Consider the following 23,645-nt stretch of genomic DNA (forward strand, 5'->3'; position numbering starts at 1 on the left):
ATGCACACCAATTTCCTGAATTGACAATATCACTTCAGGAATATCAGTAGCTTTTCTTTCAACTGGTTTAATCTACCACAGAATGCCAGAGGTGTTCTTCTTAAATTTTCTCTGTTTTCAGGCTTGAAGTTCTGTTTTCTTCGGACAAGATCATTTCCCTAAAATCTGAAACAACGTACAAGTTTTAATAGCTAACTTTGATTTATAGCTTAGTAAATGAACAGAGAACATTGTTAAAAGAGTATTACATCAAACCATAAATAGTTTAAATACTTGGGGTGTGTTTTGGCACTTAGACTTCTTTTGTTGTCTGTTTTGAATAGTTTCTGCCAGTTTATACACCCTCTGAGGAAGAAAGGAAAAATCCCATTTTATATGCAAATAATGTCAGAAAGGTAATGGCAAAGTAAGTATAATAATACTAATTAGTTTTGAAACTATATATATAATTACTCAGTTAAGTCCTCCAACAAATGTTTAGTTAGCACTCAGATTTTTTCCCACTTTGTTGTGATCACTGAGTGCTTGTCATAGATAATAGATACTTGCCTTTAGATATAGACACTTGTCTTTAAATGAGCCAGACCACATAAGATTTAGACCATTCTTAGTCCTCATTGATACTCGACTGCACCACATGGTATTGGAAATATTGCTGTCTTTCTTCAATTTTTCACTGCATATAACTGACTGATGATACCCCTGACTTTTTTGATTATGCCAGAAATCACTTAAAAGACTTCCCAAATTCAAGAGTAGCATTTAATTCCTCAGTCTGTATTGTAATTTTAATAGAAGAACACTGCCATCTATTCTACTGATCTTTTATAGAATTGTACAGCACAGAAAAAGAGACACTAAGTATGGCAGCAATCAAGTGCCCACCTGTACAAATCTCATTTACTAAAACTAATCCATCATCACAAATGCAACTGATCTAATCTTTTCTAACAATCATGTCCCTTCTCTGCAGAGGCAACTAAAACTGTATACAGTTTTCCAGATGTGGTCTCACCAATGTTTTGTAACTTCATTGCTGTTGTATTTTACTAAAGCCTAGTATTCTCTATGAAACCTGTATCAAACTATCTTACCATTGCTGCCACCTTCAGGCATTATTGAATTTGTACCTCATAATGCCTCTTCCTCAGCACTCCAAATATATTCCTGTGCTCTCGCGCAGTCATAAGAATGCTTCTGCCTTGTAGCCTGAAATGAGCAATAATTATTCATCAGTGAGAGTTGATAAACACTTTTGAATTTTAAAGGGACTTTTCCCCCCAAGAAAAAGTAAATACATTGTTAATATTATAAACCAGCTGTTTGTTTTATAAAGTAAAAGAGGTGTGGCAATGGGTATAAGGGTTGTCAATGCTGTCAAAAATAACAAGTGTTTCTGAATGTCTTGTCAAATCAAAACTATTGGAAAAATATAAGAAACTAATCAAAATATTTTTTAAGAAGTGATACACAGCAATACTCAGGGGCTGTCAAGTTTTAAACATGCTGGCACTTCCATGCATGACTACTGGCATATATACAGCAAAATGGAGGCTCTTTCATCGTGTGTGTGTGTGTGTGTGTGGATTCACTTAAAGCTCAATTTTTGTGTTCTGGATAAAACCTGTGGCATTAGCATAAATTCATAATATTAGATGTTTGTGTTACTTTGTTATCAGTCATGAGGCTTAGGGTTAGAGCAACTGTAACCCAATCTCCTCTAAGAAACCAAATAACATTCTTCATGGCATGGCCGAAGTAAGAACTCCAGCAACAAAACCTAATTTTCTCGTATTGCTGAGTTTAAGTTCTCTAATCTCTTGATGCACTGGCTGATAAAAAATATGTAACATTTTTTTAAAATGCTGTGTTTCAATTACCCATAACTTTGATGCTGCTTGATGGATGAAATCAAGGAATAAAGTTACTAACTTATAATTGATTTATTCTAGTTGTGTATTTACAAAATGTTCCTTATTCAAGACTAATGTTTGGTAACATGCATTTCTCTTTTGCTTTTAAATCTGTTCCTTTTAGAGCTCTTGGCGTTCCTGTGACTGACTATACATTTGAAGACTGTCAGATTGTAATGTCCGATAGCCAGCTGAAGCTCCCTCTGGATACTTGTCTTCTAGAATTTGCAAAGCTGGTCAGAAAACTCAAGTAGGTTATCTTCAAAAGCAAGACAAAGTACTTGCCCCCCCCCCCATGTTTTTATGTTACATTTTCAGCTGCTTACTTTCTGCCTTGTAATGACAACTATTCTAAAAGAAGGAAATAAAAGGTTTTTTTCCTTTTGCCAAATTTTTTGTCTTAAACTAGTACATTAAATATTAGTTCACTGATGCAAACTATGTAGTGCATCATTGTGGAGCATCTGTTGTATTAAAAATGCTACCTGTGATAATGTAGCCATTTTTTTTATTAGAATGTATCAGGCATGTATTATACTTTATGATAGATTTAAAATAATACTTAATAGCTTCTGAATAATTAAACACTTGAGAATGATAACAAGGTTTGGTAGAAGGTTGAATATTAGGAACTTACAAAGATATTGTTATAAATTAATTTTCAGTACTTTGCTTTATTCATCCTCTATGACATGAATGTTGCTGTCAAGACTATTGCTATTACTGATGACCCTCAAGGTAGATTCAAGATTTAGATCTACTAACAGCGAAGGAATGGTATATATTTTCCAGTCAGAATGGTCTGTAACTTGGAGAGGAAATTGCAAGAGCTGGTGTTCACTGTGCCTGGTGCATTTGTTGTCTTTGTGATACAGATCGCAGGCAAGTTGAGTGGGTGATGCTTGGCTGAGTAACTGCAGTATGATTTGTAGATGTTACGCTCCACAGCCAGTGTGCTTGTGATGAAGGTAATGTGTCGGGTGATGGATGGTGCTGGTTTAGTGTCGTTTATCCAAATTACCAAGCTTTTTGAGAATGTTTAGATCTGTACTCATCTAGGCAAATAGAAAGTATTATAGTTTCCTCCTGACATGGCAGCTTGTAGATGGTGGAAAGGCTTTGGGGTGTCATGAGGATAGCCACTACTATAAGCCTCTGAGTTCCTGGTGTAGCCACAATACAGTGTGGAGGAACAGAGATCTTGGGGTTCAAGTCCATTGATCCCTCAAAATTGCTGCACAGATTGATAAAGTGATTAAGAAGTCATGTGGTGTAAACACAAAATACTCTGCAGATGCTGGGGTCAAAGCAACACGCACAACACGTTGGAGGAACTCAGCAGGTCGGGCAGCATCGGTGGAAATGATAGGTCGACGTTTCTGGCCGGAACCCTTTGTCAGGACTGTAGAGGGAAGGGGCAGAGACCCTATAAAGAAGGTGGGGGAGGGTGGGAAGGAGAAGGCTGGTAGGTTCCAGGTGAAAAACCAGTAAGGGGAAAGACAAAGGGGTGGGGGAGGGGAAGCAGGGAGGCGACAGGCAGGAAAGGTGAAGCGCCTCCGCTCCATCCGCCACAACAGACAGGATCTCCCGGTAGCCACCCACTTCAACTCTGCTTCCCATTCCCATTCAGATATGTCCACACATGGCCTCCTCTACTGCCATGATGAGGCTAAACTCAGGTTGGAGGAGCAACACCTCATATACTGTCTAGGTAGTCTCCAGCCCCTTGGTATGAACATAGAGTTCTCCAGCTTCCGGTAATTCCCTCCCCCTCCCTTCCTCTATCCCTATTTCACTCTGCCCCCTCCCCCAGCTGCCTATCACCTCCCTCATGGTTCCGCCTCCTTCTACTACCCATTGTGTTTTCCCCTATTCCTTCTTCACCTTTCCTGCCTGTCGCCTCCCTGCTTCCCCTCCCCCACCCCTTTGTGTTTCCCCTTACTGGTTTTTCACCTGGAACCTACCAGCCTTCTCCTTCCCACCCTCACCCCACCTTCTTTATAGGGCCTCTGCCCCTTCCCCCTACAGTCCTGAGGAAGGGTTCCGGCCTAAAACATCGACTCATCGTTTCCACCAATGCTGCTCGACCTGCTGAGTTCCTCCAGCATGTTTTAAGTCATATGGTGTGTTGGTCGGAGGTTTGAGTGCCAGAGCCGTGAGGTAATACTCAGTAAAACTGGTTAGACCACACTTGGAGTATTCATTATAGGAAGGACATGGATGCTTTTGAGTGAGTACAGAGGAGATTTATCAGGACGTTACTTTTTGAAGGAGATTGAGAGCAGACTTGATATAGATGTTTAAGATAAGGGACATAGATTGAGTGGATGGACAGAGCCTTTTTCCCAGGGTAGCAACAGCTAAGATGTGGGGGGGGGGGCGATACTTTTAAAGTGATTGGAGAAAAGTTTAAGGGAGATGTCAGAGGTAGGGTTTTTACATAGAGTGGCAAGTGCATGGAACACACTGCTGGGGGTGGCGGAGGCACATGCAATAGGGGCATTTAGGAGGATCTTGGGAACATGGATGGAAGAAAAATGGAGGACTATGTGGGAGGGAAGGGTTAGATAGATCTTAGAATAGGTTACAAGGTCAGCACAACATCATGGGCCAATGGGCCTGTACTGTTCTATGTTCTAATATATGTATGGCCACTCAGTTTAACTTCTCATCACATCCTCCTCAAAAGATTTTGATTGGGGATTTGATGTGGTAATATCGTTGAATGTCAAGTGTGGCTGATTTGTTGGAGACAGTTATTACCTGTCTCTTTTGTGGTACAAATGCTACTTGGTGTGTCTGTGCACAACTACATGTATATTAAATAAAAGCATGCATGCGGTAGATGTCTCCAACTGGTGTATTCGCATGGGGGGGAGGGGGGAGAGAGAGAGAGAGAACAATGTGCATGCGTAGACAACAATGCATGTGCAGACAACACATCAATATGTAGTGCTGGGTGGGGTCATTACTCTAAAAGAAATAGATCCATACATTACACTTCCTTCCCCTTTAGATTAATGCAACTTAAAATGTACAGAATATTCAATTTCCCTTTCATAAATCCATATTCCAAATAAACATGCTTTCACAATAACAGTCCATAATTAACTTCACAGTTTTAAAGGTTCAGTCTTTGGGTGGCGCTCTGTTTCTTTCAGGTTCTTTCTGGACCTGTAGAGTGGCATCAGGTTTGTCAGGTGTCTTGTTAATGATAACGTTTTCGTCGAGCCTCTGGACCTGTGGAGTGGCGTCAGGTTTGGTAGATGTCTAAGACAAAGTTCTCAGTTTTTGCCGTCACGTTGCTGTCAGTGACATGATCATCACTGAGAGCTAAGTCCAGTGACTGTAATGTGTCCATCTTGTTGGTTTATTAGGTGTGTTCTTCAGCTGAGCAGCCAGTATCTGGTCCACATGATGTCTTCATGTCTGGTCACCAACATCCACTGTGTACATCAGTTCTTGTAGCTATCCTACCCGATGTCCACTTATCTTCTTGGTAATCGTGCACTAGGATTTCTTGTCCAATCTTGAAGCTCCTTGCTGCTTCACTTGGCAACTGGCTGAACTATTTATTCTGCACTTCCCTCCATAGATCTGGCTTCAGGAGGTCTACGTGAGATCTCAGATTCCTGCTCATGAACAGCATTGCAGGTGTTTGATTTGTCGTCACATGAGCAGAGTTCTGATGCACCTAAAGGAAGTTGTCCACCTTGTGCTGCAGAGGAATGCCCTCCTTGTCCATTGCTTTAATGGTCTTCTTGAAGGTTTGGATAAACCTTTCAGCTAACACATTTATTGCTGGGTGGTGAGGAGCTGACTTGAAATGTCTGATGCCATTTTTCTTCATGAACAGTCAGAATTATTCTGACATGTATTGTGATCTGTTGTCACTCACAATTTGTTCTGGTAAGCCTTTTCTGGCGAAGATGGTCCTTGGAGACAATCTTTGCTGAGGTGGTTGACTTTATTGGTATAACCTTTGGCCACTTCAAATGAGTAGCCACAGCAATCAGAAATATGGAGTTTATCAATGGTCCAGAAAAGTCAATATGTACTTTTTGCCATGGTGAAGTCGTCCACTCCCATGGGTGTAACAGTGCCTTTGGGGGTGCATTTTGAACTTTTTGGCATCCCGATCAACTTTTGCCCAAGTCTTCAATCTATTTGTTAATTGCTGGCTACCACACAAAGCTCTGGGTGAGACTCTTCATCTTGACTATATCCAGGTGTCCGTCATGCAGGTATTCTAACACTCTGGTGCGCAGTTTAGCGGGCTCACAACACAAGATCCACGCATCAGTGTTCTTTTACATACTGACAGTTGGTCCAGTCTCGCTGAGAACTCTGGAAACATGGGGTTACCATGAGTAGGCCATCCTTGCATTGTGATTTCATTGACTTGACAATGTCGTGTCATTCCATGTTTCCCTTTGTATTTCGGAATTTGTTACCGGCAACTGGTCCACCAATGCGGTGAAGAACACTTCTGCTGGGTCACTTTTCTTCTTCAGTTGTCAATACTGGAATACCTGACAAGCCATCAGTGTTGCAGTTTTGTTTGGTACCCTTGAACTCTATATCATTGGAGTGGGCTCACAGCAATAGTGGCCAACGTTGTAACTGGCTTGCAGTCTTCACTGGAATTCCCATTCTGGGATTGAAAATGGTCATAAGGGACTGGTGATCTGCTGTTTGCCTAAACTTTTGTCCATAGAACTACTTTATTCCCCATACTGGACTAAGGGCATCTTGGTCGATCTGTGCATAGTTACATTCTGTACTCGTCAGTGATCTTAATGCAAACACAAGCTGCCATTCAGATCCACCTTTCATAATGTGTGACAAAACAGGATGTTCATCTGATGTTATTAGTTGCTTTGTTTCCTTGAATGGTTTTTTCCATATCTTCCTGACCATTCCCACTTTGCTGCTGTCTGTAACAGTGCATTCAATGGATGCAGCACTGCAGAGTGTTTGAGAGAAACCGGTGGTAATGGTAGTTTACAAGGCCCAAGTATCACCTGAGGTGTGACACATTTTCTGGTTTGGGTTCCTGTAGCGCTGTTTCAGTCTTTTGTGACTTAAGCAAGCCCATTTTGTCAATGACATGTCCACAATGTGAGATTTCATTCTTGAAAAACTCACGTTTTGCTCTCTCTTTGCATGCAGACCATACTCACTCGGTCTGGTAACACTTTATTGAGATTCTGGAGGTGCTCCTCATCAGTCACGATGATGCCATCAAAGTAACATTATGTTCCTGGGATATCGTGGATCACTTGGTCCATTGCTCTTTGCCAAATTGCTCTAACTGTAAGTGACTGGAATAATCATACCACTTTCAGTCATATGTTCCTTCAAGTTGGTTCACATGTTGACTTGAAATAAACCATTGCTGTGTCTAAATCCTGGAACTGTGAACCCCACAACTTCGTTGGAGTGTCTTTACCAGCAATTAAAGATGATGGATCCCCTCCTTGAGGGCAATTGTGGAGAATAATAAACACAGTCCTCGTCAATGACCACTCATATCCCCAAAAGTGATCGAATATCTAATCTTGTCTTTTATGAAGATTGATTTAAGAACCAAGTGAATTAGAGCAAAGCTTCAAAACTGAAAGCTAAGGACTCAAGTCTCTGAAATATTCTCTTTATCTTTAATTTCCAAAGTAGCAACAACAGTTCTGCTGGCCAATCTGAATGAAGTGGGCAAAGCCGATTAATTCAGTCATTTACTACAAACAGCATTGTTAGTAATATGATCAACTCCAAATAATGAAACACCACCACAGATGTGCCAAGTCATATCTTTTGCTTCATTGTTCTGCACTAGCACAGCAAATGCACAGTTCTTACCCTTTGTAATAACCAGAGAAGCCCATACAAGAAGCTGGAGGAACTCAGCAGGTCAGGCAGCATATACGAAAATGAATAAACAGTCAGCTTTTTCTGTCAGGTTCACCTGAAGCTACACCTATCACCTTCTAGCTTGTTCGTCTTGCCCTCCCCCACATTTTTATTCTGGCATCATCTCCCTTCCTTTCCAGTCCTGATACAGGGTTTCAGCTTGAAACATGAACAGTTTATTCGTTTTCATAGATGCTGCCTGACTTGCTGAGTTCCTCCAACATTGTGTTGTTCTGGATTTCAGCATCTGCAGAATCTCTTGTATTTTTGAAATAACTTTTTTAGAAATTTCAGTATTGAATTCATGAGTACAAATTATTCATTGCTTCAAATGGGTACACATGATGGGAGACATTTAATGAGCACTCTCAATACAGAGAATGTATTTTCATGGACACTTTTTTACTTCAGAAAAATGAAATTCAGTATTGTTTTACATGCAAGAGATACACAAACTAAAACACACACATGATTTGACTGCATCAGTATATTTATAGATTGATTGATTTCCAATTATTTAAACAGCAAATATTAGCCTCTTAAATCTTTACTGTATTTCGTCTTATAATTTTGGGTTTAACTCTGGTGACTGATTTATATCTGTTCATTTTGTCTAGTTTAAAGCCGAGTCAAGTTGAAAAGGAACTGGATGAACTTGCAGAAAGTGCCAAAAAAGAGAGAGGAAAGCATATAACTCTGAAGATATTTGCTGATTATTTGAAGCTGCCAATTAATGATGCATTAACAGATATCTTTGCACTTTTTGACGAGGTAAATTACTGTCAGTAAGTGTGGCATTTTGAAGCTTGATAAATTTATAAGCTAATATTACTGTATGAGGCTGATCGTATATTTCAATGATACTGCATTTCAGTTCAAAGATTATAACTTATTCATATGAGCTACACGTACCCGTCCATGGTGAGATAAGCAGAAGGCATATTAAACTAATCATTATAACTTGCCCTGTTATCCAGTTTTTGACTTAAATGCTCTTTGCAAACATTGCATTTGAAGAACTCATTGTATTTGTAAAGAGTGGCAGTAAGAAAGAGCAAAGCATTGTGGCATTGACTTCAATACTGCTCCTTTGTTGTATTTTCCTCTGAAGTGCAATTTCACGTGCATCTTGTAACCCATAGCTGTGTTTTTGGCACTTAGAAATGTACCAAAATAATGGCTAGAAAATGAGGAAGGGATTCTGATCTGACATTAATATCCCTACCATGTAATGGCCTATCTTTTTACCGAAAGAATGTCCATGCATCTTCAACTCCTCTTTTCACGTCTGCCTTCTCCGCAAACATCCCACTATAAAGGAGCAGAAATAAGCATGAGAAAATTGTTCATGTTTGGAGAAGTTTCAGTAATGTCATTTACATTGTCCTGAAGGCAGTTGAACCTGTAGATTTCATACTACAGTGGAATCCCATTTATGATTTGTACATTTTGGCCCCAATTAGGCGAAGTTTAATGGAAATTGTTTTTTAAAAAAAGTATAAAGTCAAAGTACCACGTAACTGAATAACAATTTAAAGTATTTAAATGAAATACAGACAAATTAGAACACTACCAATACTACCACAGTAGTATAAAACTGTGTATTAGTTCCTAATGGTTCTTAGTAGTTATCAATGGAGGAATTTATCCAGTGTACGCTGCTGTGTCCTTGTGTAGATAATGGGCTGCCTTCATTGTCCTCCTGCATGAAATAATATCATAATCTATTTGGCAAGGGTCTCAAATTTTTTTTAAGTCAAAATAGAAACACAAAATTATCAAAAACCACTGCTTTTTGAATTGGTATCCATCAGCCTAAATGGATAACATAGCACAAGCATGCTCAACTGACGTTATTTAAAAACTGTTCACTCAAGTGCCACACAAGTGCATGTGAGTGACACTAGTAAGAAACTACCCAAATCTCCTAATCCCAACTAAGTGGCATAATGTCACAAATAAATGAAGGGAATCCCAGCTACTTACTCAATTAGTTTTTGTTCTTTAAGAGTTGTCCCAATTAACCAAAATCCACTGTATTTGGATTTTATTGTTTGAGAGAGGTCCTTTAATTGAATTTTTAGCAACACTCATAAAATATTTGAGGAACTAGAAGTCTGGCAGCATCTATGGAAGGGAATAAACAGTGGACATTTCTGACTGAGACCCTTCATCAGAACTGAAAAGGAAGGGGAAAGAAGGCAGAATAAGGTGAGGGGAGGGGAAGTAGGAGGTTAGAGAATGCACAGCACATTGAACCTTGAAGTGGATGGGCTACAGCAGCAGAAGGCTATGAACATGCATGCAGTGACCACTGAATTAAGTACAGGTACTTAAAAAAGTGGCCATTGAATGCAGTTCGATCCAAAGTTTTGAGTGCATTTTAATACTTGCTTGAACACTAGTTATTTCCCATTTGTACTCTAAGCCGACCTCTTGTATTTCCTGGATGAGATTTACAGATTGTTTATATTTCTCTCGAGCTGTGTCATAGCCTATTCCTATGAACTCCGGTATTGCCGTACCGTGATAAAATTGATTAATGAGTACGGAGATGAAAGGTCTGTTCATTGGACAGTTATTTACATTCCAGAAGTGGTCAGTAAATACAGAGATTAGACACTACTTGAATACACTGGCCATGAACTGATTTATATATATTTTTTAAAAAGACTACGGATATCAGATATTTTAACTAGGCATGTTAGAGCCTTGTTAATATAGAACAAGTTATAGGTGTTAGTGTTCAATGTATTAAAATATTTTTAATGAATATTGGCAAATATGTTGTTTCTGGGTGTGTCTGTGATGAATCTTTGTAAGCTACAAGTTTGTATAGCATAGAGCAGTCTCTACCTCCATTTATTGTTAAATACCTTCATAGTTCATTATTTCTTCAGAAGAAAAAATACCTTTGATTTTTAAGTAACGTAACAATGGAATGAAGTACATTATATTTGTAGTTCTCTTCCCTCACCCCCCCCCCCAGATATCACTGATTTTTTCTTGTGTTGCAGATTACTAATTGGTTATTTATTTTTTCAGAGTAAAGATGGAACAATTGATTTCAGAGAGTATGTGATTGCCTTGTCTGTAGTATCAAGACCATCTAACACTCTTGAAACTATTAAGTTGGCATTTAAGGTAAATACTAATTATGTAGTGAGCATTCAGTAATCACATTTGTATTGTTTAAATGGAAAACAACCACCAGATTCCTTTTAGATTTATCTGGAACATGATTTAATGAAGCTGACTAAAACCGCAGCTCTTTCTTTCAGTCCATTTTTGGGGAATTTAGTATCTTGTGATATGATGGAATGAAATTGTGAATTAATCTGTTGTTTACCTATCACAATTGATCTGTCTGTGGCTGCAACAGAGGAAGAGGCATCATGTTGATCTTTTGCATGCCTGTTTCTCCTTGAAACATTCACTCTCATTCAGAGTCAAAGCTATCTAGTATTTTGTTGAGACACATTAACTACTTTTGATGATGCATGTTTACATGTTAGAAATATTTCCTGTGAAACTACCTTTTCCATCAGTCTGAGAGACTGGCTTATCATCCTTCACTACTAGCTAACTGAGGATGGGGCTTTAAATAACCAGTAGTAGCCAAGGCCTTTCATTTTGTGTTTTTTTTTTGGGTGTCCCCCCCCCCCGCCCCCATACAGAAGAACCCTGACTATGTTCTTATAAAATTACTCCTGCATGTTTCATTCACTGAAAGTGTTATGATTATTTGTATTTCTTTCAAATGTTGCTGGTTACATGTCTAATTCAACAATTTATAATAACCTGCTTTTCTGTGACTTTCTATATAAACACTGGCTTGATCAACAAGCACTTGGGGAATCTATTTACAGTTGCAAGAAAAAGTTTGTGAACCCTTTTTCTGCAAACCTGGTTTTCTGCATTAATTACTCAGTGTGGTCTTATCTTCATCTAAGTCACAATAATAGACAAACGCAATCTGCGTAAACTAATAACACACAAACAAGTATACTACTTCTCGTCATTACTGAGTACACCATTTAAATAATCACAGTCTAAGGTTCAAAAAAGCTGTTTGGAGTCAGGTGTTCCGATCAATGAAATGAGATTGGAGGTGTGGGTTGCAGAGGTGCCCTGCCCTATATATATAAAAAAAAAGACACACAAAGTCAGGTTACTGACAGAGCTTGCACTTCTGAAGGAAGATCTCTTGATGTGCACCGTGCCGCAATCAAAACAACTTTTAGCGGACCTTGGAAGAAGAATTGTAGACATGAATGAAGCTGGAAACGGTGACAAAAGCATTTCAGAATCAGAATCAGAATCCTTTATTACCGCCAAGTATGTGGACACATACAGGGAATTTGATGCCAGTTTCCCTGAGCTCTCGCTGTACAGAATCAAAAAACAAACAAAACAATAGTGCAAATAATCGTGAACTATATACAATGAGGTATACCTGTGTATGTACAGGTGGACTTGGTTTATAATAGACTAAAATTCAAGTGTTCATAAGACTGATGGCATACGGAAAGAAACTGTTCTTGTACCTATTTGTCATGGCATACAGTGATCTAAAGCGCCTACCAGAAGGAAGGAGTTGGAACAGGTGATGTCCATGTTACAATGATGCTGCTTGCTCGCTTCCTGACTCTAGATGCATATAAGTCCTGGATCGAGGGCAGCTTCACACCAATAATCCTTTCCGCAGCCCTGACGGTTCTTTGGAGTCTATTCTTGTCTTGTTTGGTAGCTGATCCAAACCAGACAGTGATGGACGAACAGAGAGCAGACTGGATTATTTCTGAATAGAATTGAATCAGCAGCTCCTGGGGCAGGTTGTACTTCCTGAGTTGACGTAGGAAATACAATCTCTGCTGAGGTTGAAAGACCTGAGTGTTCATCACTCCACAGTAAGAGAAATTGTCTCTAAGTGGAGGAAATTCAGTACTGTTGGTACTGTCCCTCAGAGTAAGCGTCCTGCAAAGATCACACCAAGAACACAATGTGCAATGGTGAATGAGCTGAAAAAGAACCCAAGGGTAACAGCAGAAGACCTGCAGAAATCTCCAGAACTTGCTGAAGTCTCCGTTCATGTATCCACTATATGAAAAGCACTGAACAAGAATGGTGTTCATGGAAGGACACCATGGATGAAACCACTGCTCTCCACACTGCTGTGCATCTCAAGTTTATAAAGACCACCTGGATGTTCCGCAACACTTCTGGGGACAATATTCTGTGGACAGGTGAAACAAAAGTTGATTTTTTTGGCAGAAATGCACAGTGCTATCTTTAGAGGGAAAAGGGCACCGCACCCCAACACAAAAACTTCATAACAACTGTGAAGCATGGTGGAAAGAGCATCATGGTTTGGGGCTGCTTTGCTGCCCTAGGGCCTGGTCAGCTTGCAGTCGCTGAGGGAACAATAAATTCATAGTTGTATCGAGACATTTTCAGGAGAATGTCAGGGTTGCGGTCCGTCACCTGAAGCTTAATAGAAGTTGGATAATGATCCGAAACTCAAGAGTAAATCAACAACAGTGGTTTAAAAAGAAGAAAATTTGTGTTTGGAAATGACCAAGTCAGAGCCCAGATCTTAACACAGTGGAAATATTGTGGCGTGACCTGAAGAGGGCTGTTCATGCAGGTTACCCCAGAAATATAAATGAACTGAAACAGTTTTGCATGGAGGAATGGTCTAAAATTCATCCAAGCCGATGTGCAGAATTGATCAACGGTTACCAGTAAAGTTTGGTTGAAGTTATTGCTCAATGGGAGTGGGGGGGGGGGTGGAGAGGAGGGGGTCACACCAGTTACTGAAAGCAAAGGTTCACATACTTTTTCCAACAAGTCCATGTAATATTGGATCATTTTTTCTCAATAAATAAATGGATGAACAAGTATAACATTTTTTGTGTTATTTATTTAATTTGGTTCCCTATCTAGTTTTAGGGCTTGTGTGAAAATCTGATTGCATTTTAGGTCGTATTTATGCAGAAACAGAGAAAATTCTAAAGAGTTTGCGAGCTTTCTAGCACCACTATAAATTACCACCCTAAGGAAACTATTTATAACATGCCCAGCTTGAGCCAATTGTAATTCCAGTCTATAGAAAATTTTAATTAAGTAGCCATTATACTTCGGGCTTGTATCCAATGGTTATGAACTTCCTTCAACTGTTTAGTCTTGCTTCCTGTTTTGAATAACTTTTCCTCAGTGAATTTGTATGTGTTTTCTTATCTCGCTTTAACTCGTAGGAAATAGTTTTATGTGATAGAACTTTTGTCTGTGTTGGATGTTTTTGAGTATTCATTAAATTGCTTTGGCTTTGCCTTTGAATATCTTGTTTTCAATTGATATAGCATTTTTTGATATTTTCCTTTCATGCCGTATGTAAAAATTGAACAGTTGAAAATATTTTCAGTGGATTCCTGTTGATTCATTGTTAGTTCAATTCTGCAACTTTTAAGTACTGGTCTTTTTTTGACAGAAATACAAGTATGAAACCCATTTCCATCATTGTGAAGGAAATTGAGGAGGAAATGATACAAATGCCTGACAGAGAATGATACAAATGTGGAATTTGTACCATTAATTGTGGCTTTTGATTAAGACCATAATACATAGGAGTAGAACTGGGCCATTTGGCCCATCAAGTTTGTGCTGCCATTCGATCATGGTTGATTTATTAGTCCTCTTAACCCTTTTGTCCTGCCTTCTTCCCACAATCTTTGACACCCTTACTAATCAAGAACCTATCAACCTCTACTTTAAAATAGTCATAGTCATACTTATATTGATCCCGGGGGAAATTGGTTTTTGTTACAGTTGCACCATAAATAATAAATAGTAATAGAACCATAAATAGTTAAATAGTAATATGTAAATTATGCCAGGAAATTATGAAATAAGTCCAGGACCAGCCTATTAGCTCAGGGTGTCTGACCCGCCAAGGGAGGAGATGTAAAGTTTGATGGCCACAGGCAGGAATGACTTCCTATGACGCTCTGTGTTGCATCTCGGTGGAATGAGTTTCTGGCTGAATGTACTCCTGTGCCCAACCAGTACATTATGTAGTGGATGGGAGACATTGTCCAAGATGGCATGCAACTTGGACAGCATCCTCTTTTCAGACACCACCGTGAGAGAGTCCAGTTCCATCCCCACAACATCACTGGCCTTACGAATGAGTTTGTTGATTCTGTTGGTGTCTGCTACCCTCAGCCTGCTGCCCCAGCACACAACAGCAAACATGATCGCACTGGCCACCACAGATTCGTAGAACATCCTCAGCATCGTCTGGCAGATGTTAAAGGACCTCAGTCTCCTCAGGAAATAGAGACGCCTCTGACCCTTCTTGTAGACAGCCTCGGTGTTCTTTGACCAGTCCAGTTTATTGTCAATTCGTATCCCCAGGTATCTGTAATCCTCCACCATGTCCACACTGACCCCCTGGATGGAAACAGGGGTCACCGGTACCTTAGCTCTCCTCAGGTCTACCACCAGCTCCTTAGACTTTTTCACATTAATCTGCAGATAATTCTGCTCACACCATGTGACAAAGTTTCCTACCATAGCCCTGTACTCAGCCTCATCTCCCTTGCTGATGCATCCAACTATGGCAGAGTCATCCAAAAACTTCTGAAGATGACAAGAGGGTGAACTTGACTTCCACAAGGAATTAACTATTTCTAACTGTGAAATAAATACAATGAGGAAAGCTGTTTAGTTCTTTTAATCTGTTTAAACTGATTAACTATCACAGAACTGAGTTATTTCTTAAATGATTCCTGGGGTTTCAACTTAACTAAGCATTTTGAGAATTCTTAAGTATTAAATTCATAAATTACTAACTTCAGTCTGCAATTTTTTTTATCTAACTTTTGATTTTGATTGAAGTATATCAGAATCAGGTTTATTATCACCAGCATATGACGTGAAATGTGTTAACTTAGCAGCAGCAGTTCAATGCAATACATAATTTAGCAGAGATAATCATAAATAAAATAAAAATAATTGATTTACTTATTTATTATTATATATATTGAATAGATTACCAAACAAAGTGCAAAAACAGAAATACTGTATATTTTTTAAAAAGTGAGGTAGTGTCCAAAGAATCAGATGGCAGAGGGGAAGAAGCTGTTCCTGAATCACTGAGTATGTTCCTTCAGGCTTCTATATCTCCTACCTGATGGTAACAGCGAGAAAAGGGCATGCCCCGGGTGCTGGAGGTCCTTAATAATGGACATTGCCTTTCGGAGACAACACTCCCTAAAGATGTCCTGGGTACTTTGTAGGCTAGTACCCAAGATGCAGCTGACTAGGTTTACAACTTTCTGCAGCTTCTTTCGGTCGTGTGTAGTAGCCCCTCCATCCCAGACAGTGATGCAGCCTGTCAGAATGCTCTCCACGGTACAACAATAGAAGTTTTTGAGTGTATTTGTTGACATGCCAAATCTCTTCGAACTCCTAATAAAGTATAGCTGCTGTCTTGCCTTCTTTCTAACTACATCGATATGTTAGGACCAGGTTAGACCTTCAGAGATCTTGACACCCAGGAACTTGAAGCTGCTCACTCTCTCCACTTCTGATCCCTCTATGAGGATTGATGTATGTTCCTTTATCTTACCCTTCCTGAAGTCCCCAATCAGCTCTTTCGTCTTACTGACCTTGAGTGCCAGGTTGTTGCTACAGCACCATTCCACTAGTTGGCATATCTCACTCCTGTACGCCCTCTCATCACCACCTGAGATTCTACCAACAATGGTTGTATCATCAGCACATTTATAGATGGTATTTGAGCTATGCCTAGCCACATAGTTGAGTATATAGTCACAGATTTCTGTATATATAGTCACAGGTTTCTAGATGGTATTTGAGCTATACCTAGCCACATAGTTGTGTGTATAGTCACGGATTTCTGTGTATATAGTCATAGGTTTCTGGTCATATGCTAAATGCTTTTCATTGGCTTTGTATCTGTACTCGGCACATTGACAAGGTTGAATTTAATCTAACATTGGGAGTTTAGTCATGTCTCATTTTCCTCCTCTCAAAGCTGAAACCAGTTACTGGTATTTATTGAACAATTTCATGTGATTCACTGCTGCCAGAATGGTTTAGAAGTGTTTAATACAGCAAGAGTTGGCATAGTCTTGGAGGCCAAGTTTTCAGAGCAAATCCCAAAGCTAAGGGTTAGATGACTGTGTGAGTACCACTAAAGGTAGGGCAAAAGAAATAAGGGGTTGAAGTTAGAGAAATGCAAAGGTCTTGGGTGAGGGGTTGCTGGGATCGAGTGATATGGATCAAGAATGTTGGATGGGATAAATCATGGATAGGAAGGAAGAAGGTAAGGACATGTTCGGGACATCTTTGTAGGTCGAAGGGCCTGTATTGTGCTGTAGGTTTTCTATGTGTCTATGTAGAATAATTTGAATTGCAAGGTTTGGGTTAAAGAATAGAGCTTTTCAGTGCAAGACATGGATATGCTAGAATGATGAATAAATAGAGGCAGGGAGGATTTGAGCAGCAAAATTTCGAATGAGTTCAAATTTATGAAGGATGGAAGATGTGAAGCTAACTTTCAATTTGGTTGCTCTGACATTGAAAATTAGTGTTATTGTTATGGTTTCTACATAAATAATTTATTTCTGTGAATGAAACTGAGGTCAGTATTCAGGTGATAGGCTGAGCAGAAGACAATGTGGTTTGAGCACCACTCTCTCTGCCCTCCATTGCTTTGTCCAAGGTGCACTTCAGAACTAAACTGAGCACCCCAGCTCTAAGGTGGCGACACTCTCACAAACGCTCCCCTCTCTGCAGCTTACAACATGTTTTCTTGCCTTTCCATTTCTGATGAAGGATCACAACTGTGTACATTATGTGCATTGGTTTACTTTGTACATGTGATCGTTTCCTCCCCACCATCTTCTTGGGAACAATTTCCAGTCACACCATCGTTAGTGCCACTCCTATTCCCTCTCAACCTTTTACTCAATATCTTCAACTTAGCCCTGTAGTTATTGACTTATTTGCTGACAGAAATAGATGCTTCATATCACCTACAGTATACTTTTAAAATTTAGACACACCAGTTGTCGATACTTAGCATCACCCACCTCCCTAGATAAAAATTAATATGTAGTCAGCCCTGATCACGTACGTGCTGACTTAAAAACTGGAAATGCTCAGCAGGTCAGGCAAAATGTCTCAAAATGAACACCTTTCATTAGAACAGAAGAGTTCCTTCATATGTTACCTGTCCTTAGGTAATTTTTAAATAATAGCATGTGCTGTCTTTTGGAAATTTTCCAGTTATTTCCCTACTACTGACACATAATTATTACCTTCCATTTTAACAAAATAATATGTGGAACATTCCATCCACTGATGCATATCTATAACAAGGAGGGGGATTGAATAAGTAGTTAGGCTCTCACACTCATGCTGTCAATAGCCAAGGTTACACTTATCCAAGCCAATAGTTCAACTTGTATTGAATTGATAACAGCATTGGCCGGAGTTACCGGTCCATGACAATGATAGCACTTGCCATCTAGGAAAGTTGCTTACAAAGACCTGGCATTGTTTAATGTGCACTCAACATTTTATAAGTGAAAAAGATCCTACAATCAGCAATTGTGCTTTTAATCTTTAACAAGCAGGAAACAGGGACTTTAATTTTAGCTAATATTTGATGGTGCACTAATGAGCAACTGGAATACACAGTTTGTGGTAAATGAAATATAAACTTTTAAATTAAACATTTATCGAGGTATTTATAAAATCACTGCTGTGATTTAGTTTTAGTTTACTGCTTAGCACACTGCCAAAAAAAATTGTTTAAACTTCATGCATCTTTAGGTATTTTGCATTGAGAATAGTTTTAAAATGAACTTCAAAAGTTCTCAAGTTTATTGATGACTCTTGGGCACCCACAAACAGTGCACCTTTGACAGTCGCTGACAGTAATTTCTGGGTTTGTTTACTGCATGTGTTTACTCCAGTAGTTATTCTCGTAACACACTGACGAATGCAAAATCCTGAGTCATCACCAGATGCATTTTCCTGCATCCTATTTTGATAAGTGGTCAATCTTGTTATGGTGGTCAGTAAATTATATATGTATGTGAGGTTTATGTCAAATGTATGGATGCAAGGACAATCCAATTTGTGCTAGGTCTTCAGCAGTGACAATGTCCATAACATTACTTCCTAAACCTTTACTAAATTTGCTTTGGAATAATTGTCTATTCACATAAATGTGAATGGTACCACAGTAAAGAACAAGTCAATTTTACTCTTGTATACAAATTTTCAATTTACTGCACTTGATTAAAATGGAGACATTTTATATTTTGTTAACAGATGTACGAGTCAGATGAACAAACTATAGATGATAAAGATCTGACCTGCATTCTGAAGACTGCATTGGGAGTACAGAAACTTGATGTATCAAGTTTATTTGAAGCTATTGATGTTACTCAGAAGGGAAAGATCAGTTACAGTAAGTGTAATATTCAGTTGTTTGGACTGTTGAATTTCACATCATATAAATAGTGATTATAAAACCTGATACCGGTTGTAATTAGTTAAATTCATATTATAATTAGAGTTTCAAGGGTTCCTAATGCTCTTGTTTCCCAGTTCTCTTTGACCAACATTTCCTAATTGAGGAGCTTTTTGCCCTGTACACATTAAGCTTTTATATTGTTTCTAACTTTTCAACAAATAGAAATTTAGTTTGAATTTGTATTTTACATGCTTCTCATCTGAAAATGGAATAAAGATATAATTCTCAAAATTTTGCATCTAAAATAAGAATCATTTAATTCCTTAAAAGGAAAACAACTCCTAAAAGGAAAAGGCCCTCCCTAGAGCCTATTATTTTGCCACCCTTTTACCCCAAATAAAAACTTTTCTTATCTAATCCCTAATAAGATATAGACACAGAAACAGGCTATTTAGTCCATTCGATCCATGAGATAAAGTTGTGCAAGAGTTTCTCCTCCACTTGCAGCCTTTTACTGTCTTCAACAGCATAAGCCTCTGTTCCCTTTCCCTATAACCTCATCTCGCTGCTGAAAGGATTATGCCCTCGCAGACTGTGCAGGGTGAATGAGGAGGAGGAATGGACATACCACTGGGGCAACTAACCAAGAACCCAACAGGAATTGGCTCAGAGTGAAGCAGGAAGAGCGGGTTGACTGGCAGTGGCCGATATATTCTGCAGTTGCTGGAAACCTTGTGCAACACACACACACAAAATGCTGGGGAACACAGCAGGTCAGGCAGCATCTATGGAGGGAAAATTATGAAACAGTTTATGTTTCGAGCCGAGACTCCCCAGCATTTTTTGTATGATTAGAAGATGCACAGTGTGAGGAGCCAGAACACTGGGTAAGATGAAGCATGAGCAGTCTAAGGAAATGGAGTGAAGTGAGGGTTAATCATGTACAGGATATGGAGGCAGGAGGAGGTAGGGAGAGGTGCAGAGGTGGATCTGGCAAACAGACTGAACCAGACAGCGTGAAGCACGAGCAAACCTGAGAGAAAGATGCAGGTAAATAGTTTCACTGTGGATTAAGGTAGCATAGGACAAATAGATCTTGCAGCCTCATTTCTGTGGTGTTTAACACTCTGACTCTGATCTAATTGCATTGATATATTTAACCTCGCCCTATTCTTGTAAATCTCTTTGTTAGATGATTGTCTCGTTCCAGAAATTGAATATATCTTCATTGTATTACTTATAGAAATATTAACCTGTGGTTAAGAAAACAATTGCCTAGATTTCCAGGTGTTGTGGTGAAAAAGATCAGTGTTCTTTAGTCAAGTAGATGTGAACTTATTTCATATGTTCTCCCTATTCCTCAGAGTATATAATTTTTATGCACAATCAAGGCCATGTATACACTCCTTATCATCACAGGAAGTCAAGTGAAAATGGTCTTGTGTTTGTTGGCCCTACCTTCACCAGGTCCTATATCATGAGAATGGGATGTGTTGTCCTCTTATGATTTGGAGTAAACCAACTGTCTCTACTTCTGTATTCCTCACAAAGGGAACTTAATGGTCTCTGCTGCATTTGTAAACATGGGAATCCTGTACAATCTGAAACCTGATTACTCATTCATTGTCATCCAGCTGTCCCAAAAGCTTTCCCTACAAGTAGCAGTGAGGTTATGCTTCAATCATATAAAACATGATAGAGTCATGGTCAAGAGAAGTACAGCCCAGAAACAGGCCTTTTGGTTTTAACATTTAAACTGCCTAGTCACATCAACCTGCACTGGGACCATAGCCCTCCGTACCCGTACCATCATGTACCTATCCAGAACTTCTCTTAAATGTTAAAATCAAAATCGTACCCACCACTTGCACTCGCAGCTTGTTCCATACTCTTATGACCCTCTGAGTGAGGGAGTTTTCCCTCGTGTTCCCCTTAAACTTTTCACCTTTCACCCTTAACACATGACCTTTAGTTGTAGTCCCACCCAACCACCGTGGAAAAAGCCTGCTTGCAGTTACCCTATCTATACCTCTCATAATTTTGTATACCTCTATCAAATCTCCTCTTAATCTTCTATGTTCCAAGGAATAAAGTCCTAACCCATATGCAATCTCTCCCTATAACTCAGGTACTTCAGACCCAGCAACATCCTTGTAAATTTTCTCCGTACTCTTTCAACCTTGTTAACATCTTTCCTGTAGGGGACCAAACTGCACACAATGCTCCAAATTAGGCCTCACCAATGTCTTATGCAACTTCAACATGACATCCCATCTCTTGCACTTGATCCTTTGATTTATGAAGGTCAATGTGCCAAAAACTTTCTTTACGAGCCTATCTACCTGTGCCACCACTTTCAATGAAATATGGACATGGAGCCCATTGTTGTTTGTTCTACCTCACTCCCTAATGCCCTTTCATACACAGTGTAAGACCTACCCTGCTGACTCCACATTTGGAGTTTTTGTATGGAGTTGGTCTTAACAAGTTGTTGCACCAAACACCGTTCACAGGTTTACCTGAACAATGCCTTGTCTAATGAGAACAAGTTATCTTGAGAGGAGAGCTCAGGCTTGTATCTGTCAGAGGTTAGAAGTGTGATGAGAACTTGATTAAAGAATATAACAATGGAAGAGTCCAACAATGGGTACATTTTCTCCAGTGGGAGTATCTGGAAATGGAATAGACAGGTTAAAAATCATAGGTCATTGATGTAAAACAGATGAAGTTGAATGTTCCCTCTGAGTCCAGAGTCTTAGGAACTTTTTTTTGTCAAATGTGTGGAGGAAACAATGGATCAAGGGGTATAAGATTATTTATTTATATGTTTTTTTTATTGAGATACAGCACGGAATAGGCCCTTCCGGTCCCTTGAGCTATGCCACCCAGCAATCCCTGATTTAACCCTACCCTGATCATGGGACAATTTACAATGTTCGATCAGTGCACTAACCAGTACGTCATCAGACTGAGAGGAAACCGGAGTACCCGGAAGAAACGCTGAGGGAGAACTTACAAAAACTGTACAGACAGGGCGGGAATGAACCCAGGTTGCTGGTACCGTAAAGCGCTATACTAACCACCACGCTACCGGGGATGGTGGCCATGTAGAGTTGTGATCAACTGTGATCCAGAGGCCAAGTGCCTTATCCTGCTCCTAACTCGTATGTCGACGGTGGTATAAGTGCTTTTCATTTGCATTTTCCTTCAGAAAGCTGCATGCACTGAATACCACTGTTGTATTTGCCCCCTTTTAATTTGTCACTGGAGTGTACAACCCCTCTGGTTCCATTCAGTGGGTTTGTCACCAAGTTTGACCAATTTGCTGGAAGGGATGGTTACTGACAATCATGTGACCTTCGCATCCATTCTGTGCTGGTAATTGGCAATTAGCTCAGAGCCTGTTATGAACTAACGCCACTAAACTTAGTTATTTCCTGCATGGTGCAACATACAGCTGCAACTGCAAGGTGAATGATGACTACACGTGTATTTATTTACCTGTGTCTATTCATTGGACAAGGCCTGGAATCCCCACTCCGTGTTATGGTCCTTAAGCAGTTACAGGACCTGGGATTACGATGCTGAAACTCTGTTTCAAAACATCTAGGTGGCTTTTTGATGGTTTCTGATAGAGGTGTTTAAGAACAATCCAAATATACAGTACCTATAAAAAGTATTCATACCCCCTGGAAGTTTTCATATTTTATTGTTTTATGACATTGAATCACAGTGGATTTAACTTAGCTTCTTTGACACTTTTTCTTACCTCCTTCAGCACTGCACGTTGTGCTCTTGGTCTGATCTTTGCAGGATGCCCACTCCTAGGGAAAGTAGCAACAGTACTGAATTTCCTCCATTTGTAGACAATTTCTCTTGTCATGGACTGATGAACACTCAAGTCTTTAAAAATGCTTTCCTTGCCTTTATCAGTGTCGTGCACCTCTACAATTCTCCTTCTCAAGACCTCTAAAAGTTATTTTAATGGAGGCATGGTGCACATAAACAGATTGTTCTTGAGAAGAGCAGTCTCTGTCAGTAACCTGACTTTGTGCCTTTTTTATAGGGCAGGGCACCTCTACTTCCCACACCTCCAATTTCTTTTTTTTTGTAATTTTTTTTTGAATTTCATCATCAAACAAACATTTCTGTAAGATATGTTTCAGATACTGTACATATATATCATATTTGTCGCAAATCTGAGGTATACACTTATAGAAAGGAGAGGAAAGAAAGAACAATCGAAAGAAGAAAACTATGTACAAAGTAGGGAGTGATTTTTTTTTACAACATATTCATTGACTTGT

The 23,645-nt window shown here is 39.4% G+C and overlaps 1 protein-coding gene across 2 annotated transcripts in view; it reads left to right on the forward strand.

The window, feature by feature from the left end:
- LOC134357871 (lysophosphatidylcholine acyltransferase 1-like) overlaps positions 1 to 23,645 on the forward strand; it is a 115,817-nt gene that overhangs the window by 87,242 nt on the left and 4,930 nt on the right. For both annotated transcript variants that reach the window (XM_063069596.1, XM_063069597.1), the window contains 5 exons: positions 324 to 406; positions 2,038 to 2,163; positions 8,441 to 8,594; positions 10,869 to 10,967; positions 19,194 to 19,332. In XM_063069596.1, the coding sequence (XP_062925666.1) occupies positions 324 to 406; positions 2,038 to 2,163; positions 8,441 to 8,594; positions 10,869 to 10,967; positions 19,194 to 19,332 (601 nt within the window). The remainder of the gene's footprint in view (positions 1 to 323; positions 407 to 2,037; positions 2,164 to 8,440; positions 8,595 to 10,868; positions 10,968 to 19,193; positions 19,333 to 23,645) is intronic.

Source organism: Mobula hypostoma, chromosome 17 (genome assembly GCF_963921235.1).
Source record: "Mobula hypostoma chromosome 17, sMobHyp1.1, whole genome shotgun sequence".
Taxonomy (NCBI): Eukaryota; Metazoa; Chordata; class Chondrichthyes; order Myliobatiformes; family Myliobatidae; genus Mobula; species Mobula hypostoma.